This window comes from Mus pahari, chromosome 2, assembly GCF_900095145.1.
Source record: "Mus pahari chromosome 2, PAHARI_EIJ_v1.1, whole genome shotgun sequence".
Classification (NCBI taxonomy): Eukaryota; Metazoa; Chordata; class Mammalia; order Rodentia; family Muridae; genus Mus; species Mus pahari.
Window position 1 is genome coordinate 66,561,646 of NC_034591.1, and position 6,593 is coordinate 66,568,238.

The 6,593-nt window shown below is 45.7% G+C and overlaps 1 protein-coding gene across 1 annotated transcript in view; it reads right to left on the minus strand.

The window, feature by feature from the left end:
* Positions 1–2,200: 2,200 nt before the first annotated feature.
* Pdia4 (protein disulfide isomerase family A member 4) overlaps positions 2,201–6,593 on the minus strand; it is an 18,417-nt gene continuing 14,024 nt past the window's right edge. Inside the window, exons 8-10 of the mRNA XM_021189526.1 lie at positions 5,307–5,463; positions 4,395–4,628; positions 2,201–2,959 (exon numbers count right to left, since the gene is read on the minus strand). Of these exons, the coding sequence (XP_021045185.1) occupies positions 2,544–2,959; positions 4,395–4,628; positions 5,307–5,463 (807 nt within the window). The 3' untranslated portion in view covers positions 2,201–2,543. The remainder of the gene's footprint in view (positions 2,960–4,394; positions 4,629–5,306; positions 5,464–6,593) is intronic.

Below are 6,593 nucleotides of genomic sequence, written 5' to 3' on the forward strand. Positions count from 1 at the left end.
TGTGTGATGTGTAATGTATAACCTGAGAGTTCTTATTAGTAATGAAGATTGGAAATAAAGGATCTGCGTTCACCTTGGCCAAGACTACCAAAGAAAGCAAGCGGGAATATCTAGCTAACTGCTATACTTGAAACCATATAGCCTTGAAAATTTGGGGCTAGAGAGATGGCTCAGCGGTTAAGAGCACTGACTGCTCTGGTTTTGACTCAGGGCAGAAAGGCCTTGGTGACTGGAGTTCCAGTAAGTTGTTAAGCTTTTAGAGCTAAGAATCATGGATACCCAAGACCAGGAGTTAACACTGGCTACTGTCAAGATCTGAGAAATCCCTATACCAAGCCTGCAACTCAGAAACTGCAAGAGGAAGTGCTGCCAAGGTCTAAGAATTCCCAATTGCCTGGCCACCTAAGAACTCCAGCAGAGGTGGACTTAGCAGATGTGCTACTGGGGACTACATCAGAGCTCTAACACCAGAGGGCGCCAGCTGCTCCTACCTGCTGCTACTCGAGAGACTACAAATGATGCAAATGGAGCCAAGGAAATACAAGTGGTCTTTAAAAAAAAAGTAAAATACCGAGTCCTCATGATATTCTGTTATACTCAAACAGATGACTTATGCAGTCATGGCCAGAGGCTTCCTGTCAGTAGATGGGAACAGACAATAGCATCTTTAAGTGAGAAGTCCTCATCAAATGCCTCCCGTCAGAGTTCAGGGAATCCCACTGGAATCACCAGAACAAGGGCCTCTGAATCAACTAAGCAAGGCACATGAGCTAGACTGAGACAGTAGGCACAGGACCTACGCGGGCCTGCACAGGTCCTCTGTGTATATATTATACCCACTAGCGTAGTCTGTTTTATGGGACTCCTATGAGAACAAGTGGGTCTCCGACTCTTGTGCCTGCTCTAGGAATTCTTTTCCTCCTGGTGGGTTGCTATGTCCAACCTCAATGACCGTTTTTGCTTCATCTTTTGTTACAGTAGAATTTTGGCAGAGCCATTGTACCTGGCATGAAGTGCCATCTGGAGTGATGGCACCTAGGTTTTGAAGTAACTTTTTGTAAATAGTCATTGTTGCTTTTCCTGAAAGATTAACACACCCTTTGTGTAACTTAGTCCTGAGACACTCCTGGCAAACCAGGAATTCTTGCATGGCTGAGAACTCCTTAGGTAATGTTTTCTTCAGACAACTCCTCAATCAGGTAAGGGATTTTGGTATGTGGAAACTGACTTGCTAAAAGTGCCTTTTGATTAACAGTAAAGAAACTCTGCAGGATAGTCCATCAGAGGCTGGACCTCCCTGTTGACAAGCCTGAACTCTGCCTATTATTTATTTGTTTATTTATTTATTTGATGTGAGTATGCTATAGCTGTCTTCAGACACACCAGAAGAGGACATCAGATCTCATTACAGATGGTTGTGAACCACCAAGTGGTTGCTGGGAATTGAACTCAGGAACTCTGGAAGAGCAGTCAGTGCTCTTAACCACTGAGCCATCTCTCCAGCCCCAGGATCCATTTCTTAAATGGACTCTGTTATGACTGCTACATTTTGTAAGGGAAGCTAGCCAGGACCTCTGGAAGAAAAGCCTGAACTTATCATGCAGTGTAATTCAGAACACTTGAGATTTTTGTCATGCTTAGTTGTTATCTCTTAAAAGCCAGCACTTTTATTTTTTTGAGGCAGATTTTTTTCTGTGTAGCCCTGGCTGTCCTAGAACTCACTCTGTAGACCAGGCTGGCCTTGAACTCAGGTCCACCTGCCTCTGTGCTGGGATTAAAGGTGTGAGCCACCACACCCAGCTGCCTATCAGTTAGTTATTGAGATTATTTCACCCTGTGCCCCCTGCACTCCCAGTTATTAGCAGCCTACTACAACTTTTCTACCACCCCAAAGTTTCTAAGGCTGTCTGAGAGATCATTTTATTTTAGCAGCAGGGACCAGTAGTGGCCACACTCCATTACTACCTGTCATCACCGTGTGTCACATGCTGGGATGGCTATGTCCATCAAGCATCAGATACTGTTCAGCCTGGCACACGGCTCTAACGTCAGGCTGAAACAACATCCTGGTCAACTGTCAGGGGAGAGTGAGCCCTCAACTTGGTGTCATACGCAGGAAGAAATAAAAAACAAACATACCGATAGCTAACTACTTTTAAGCTAAAAGTTGTTTGAACAGGAAAATAAAAGACAAACAACATGATTTGGCAAAGACTTTTAAACTTTAAATTAAAAAAAAAAAAAAATTCTTAAACAGAAGATCCAAAACTCATTTGTTTGAAGAAATACTGAAGTAAATAGTTAAAAAAAAGAAGAAAAAAAAAAGAAGACCCAAAATGATAAAAATAGATGTATCCTCCATAAAAATCTGATCTAAACTATCAAGTCACTCGTGGCTATTCCATATTCAGAGCATGAGGTGGCATTAACAAATTATAAAAAAAAAGTCAAGATCCTGCCATTTCACGGATGGCTCACTTGCTTGGTGGCCAATGTTGTCCACTACTGTCTGGGGCCTCCATCTTCGGCAGACAGCCAGGCCTTTAAAGCTCTTCCTTGGTCCTGCTCCTCTTTGTGGCATGTTCATCTATAAACTTGCTCAAATGCTCCAGATCTCTGTTGCCACCCTCAAATTTAATTGGGTTCTTTTTGTCCCCACTGGGAGCAAAATAGATGGTAGGGAAGCCCTCCACCTTGTATCGGTCGTTGGTGATGTCGTTGGCAGTAGCGTCCATCTTGGCAATGACCAGGTCCTTCTGGCCCTTGTATTTCTTGCCTAGGCTGGTGTAGATAGGCTCCAGCTGCTTGCAGTGCCCACACCAGGGTGCATAGAATTCAATGAGGACGTCCTTTTTGGGGTCCATCACAATGGCATCGAAGGTCTTTCCCACCACCACCTTGACTGGTCCCTTGTTGTTCTTGGGTACTGGCTGTGACTTGATGACTGGCTTTAGTTTTCCTGCCAAACACAAATAGAGGAGGTGTCAGTACTTAAAACACCATGGATCCTGCTAATCTATCTGACCCAGGCAGAGGCAACCTGAATTACTAGCTACCAGGAGTTATTAGCCCCACTCACAGGTGGGGATTTAAAACCTTCCCCAACAACAGGCAATATGCTATAATAAAAGTATTTCCACTCTCCCAGTCCCTGCAAAATCCAGTCTAACAGAGACACTGACCAATGCAGGAGAGCTATTGACAGCACTACGACAGTCTGAAAACCCCATGGGGAAAACGCCAACTTTGTGATGACAAAACCAAGTACCCAAAATAGGTAAGGGGCCTGGTATGTACCAAATGGCCAGCAATGAGAATTAGGTGCTTTGCTCAGTCAGGACAATAAAGACTATGCTTGGAATCTCATAGCAAGTGTTCCTCATGTTCAAAAGCCTGTTTCAAAGAGCTCTGAAAAGTTTCTAAGTCATGCTTGCCCTTTTTCCTAAAAATAAAACCAAAACCTCCCAACCAATCAAACTAAAAACAAATGAAAGAGTAATTATGAGGCCCAGTGACACACAACTACAATAACAGCATTCTGAAAGAGTGAGGCAGGAGAATCACAAGATTGAGGCCAACATGAGATACAGTGAGGCCCTGTCTCAAAAAGCAAAAACAAAGAACAGAGAGTCTGTCTCTATTTCCCTAACCCCGAGGGACAGGAGAGGAAACACCTAGAGTAAGACTCTCGAGTGCAAGTGGTCGGCAACAAGAGAGGCTCCAAGTCAAGCTCTGAAGTCAGAGAGGCTTCAGCTGCACCTGACTGTCTGGGATGTGTCTGGAGATGCCTCCGAATCCTTGCTTAACCACAACTGTGGCTTCTTTAGGCTGATGCTACTGAATGAGCCCTCATCTGGCTTTTGCTCTCAAAGTAAACACTAGAAAACTTGCCAAAATGAGGAAAAAGTACACCTCCCAATGTTTGCAGTAACATTTACGTTGTCTTGGTACCTCAGAGTTTGGAGGGCACATCGGCCCTTTTTCAGGTAACTAAGTCAGAGAATGGGTCAGAGAGGACTTAGGAGGGGCAGGGAGTAACAGGGACCTACTAGGCCTTTTCTGTGGGCTGGAGAGATTAGGTGTCCAGGTGTCTTCCTCTGTCATGTGCTACCTTATTCTATATATATATATATAAAATNATATATTTTTTTTTTTTTTTTGGTTTTTCGAGACGGGGATTGTCTGTATAGCCCTGGCTGTCCTGGAACTCACTCTGTAGACCAGGATGGCCTTGAACTCAGAAATCCGCCTGCCTCTGCCTCCCGAGTGCTGGGATTAAAGGCGTGTGCCACCACGCCCGGCCTCATTCATTCATTCTTGAGTCCTTTGCTGGCTCGGAAACTCCAGAGTGTCACCTGTCTTTGTGAGGCACAAACACACGTGGCCCAACTCACCTTTTTTAAAAGCTGTGACAAATTCCCGGAGAGTGTCTGAATCAAACTCCTCTGGCTCCATGGCAAATTTCTTCCCGCTCTCATCTAAGATGGCTGCGTTGACATCCTCCCCACTCTCACTGAGCCCCAGGTCCTTCACCTCCGTGGCGAAGTCTTCCTCATCAGCAATGGCGAAGGTGTACTCAGGGAAGTCCTTGGCCACCTCTAGGACTTTGTTACGCCAAAACTGAGTAGCTGAAACAGACACAGGCTGTGAACTAAGTGTCCGAGCAGAGGAACTGTCCTGCCCTGGACTGTGAGATTCAGAATCGACAAGGCCCAGACCTAGAGGTACCTCGACCATTTAGGAAAGGATTCCTGGTATAGCAACACTGTGTAAGCAGCTGGCTTAAGGATGGAACCCCAAGCAAGCCCCAGGAGAGCTGGGACTGGCAACACAGCTCTGTCTGGGAAGAGAAGCCAGTGCAGCACCAGATCGGCTACATCATCTCTATGAAGGTACTAGGCTTGACTTTTTTTCAATCATCTATTTTCTTTGTTGTTTGAATTTTTATTATATTATACATAGTATAATATACTATTTATATTATATGAGCATATGTGTGGAGGTCAGGGAACAACTTGTAGGAAATGGTTCTCTGTCTACCATGTAGGTCCTAGGGATTGAACTCGGGTCCTCAGGATTGGCACTGAATGTTTTCACCTGTTGAGCCAACTCTTTTTTCCGCCCTAGGTTTGACTCTTAACTCCCCTTTTACTAAATCAGGAAGGAAAAAGGGTACTATATGGCTCAGAACTCAAAATCCTATGCTAGAGGCAAAAATATGCCCACACCACTAACTTTAAGGGCCCCAGAATAAGATGTCTAAAAGTGGTAGCCCCGGCCCTACAAAGGTGTTGGTAGGGTCTCACCAGCTCTGTAATCAAAGCTGAAGTCCACACTGTAGTATACAACCACCAGGGGGCGTTTGCTGTACCGCTTTGCATCATTAGAAGTCTTTCGATGGCCCACCAGGGGCAAGGCATGTTTCACAACATAGTCCTTGATGGCCGATGCCTCTGTGGAGCCCTGTTTCAAAGGCGGCATAGGTAAGAGCAAGCACAATGAAAAGGGAGCTCTAGCTAATGTGCCTTCAGAGTCACTGTCAAGCACAGATGTTTGTGTGAGCTCACTCACCCCATCCAATCACACCATTTCTTCTGACTGGAACTCCAAACCCAATGAGAAAAAGCTTAAAGGTCTTAAACAGTAACTACACATGGACTGAACCATGCAGGCTTTTCCAGTCAGTGAGCTCCACCAGAGCCCTGAATTACCTTTTACAGATGACAAGGTGAGATTCAATTCCAGCTAATAAATGGCCAGGCGAGGTGTTGCAGCTGGCCACAAGCAGCCGCACCTTTAATCTTCAGATTGTACTAGAGAGCAGGGACGCCTCACATTAGAATTTAGAGTCAGAGGAAGCACGTGGCTGGGAGCTGATCACACAGAGCCCACCTTTTTTCTCTGTGGACTGTGTGCTGAGGGCGCAGCATACACACAAACAGCTGCACTCAACTAGGCTCCACTGGACTCCTCTAACGATGGCCCATATGGTTCTTCATCGGATGAAGAAAATTCATCAGTGAGATGTTTCATCAGTATCAAGGGAACCCAAGTTTGTATGGCACCTAAAGTATGTGTCACAGTGAGTGTCTAAGGGGACACAGAACTCAGGTTTTGGAGACTGGAGGTCACTAGAGCTCACACTTAAAACTCAATAAAAACTGTCACTCTCAGATGGTTCTTGCTGAAGTAACTCAAGCACTTTATTCCACGTGGAGGAGGGTGGGATCCGGGGATAGATGCTTCCCACTGGTTCAGTATGAGATGTTAGGGATGGTCTATCTCCAGGTCTTGTCCCTGCATGACTGACTGTCAAGGCCCTCTTAATGGGGTGTCGTAGTTAATTATTCCAGGACAGGTAGAGTTTGACAGGGAGCCAGCCCCATGCCCACCATTCTTAATTCTGATATTTCTCAGGGTTTTGGACTTGCTCAACCTTACCAGGTCGCCTGACTGGTGGCAGGTCCACTTGCCCCACAGGGTCCCATAAAGACCCAGAGCTCTGCTGGGAGGTGGTGGCGCACGCCTTTAATCCCAGCACTTGGGAGGCAGAGGCAGGTGGATTTCTGAGTTCGAGGCCAGCCTGGTCTACA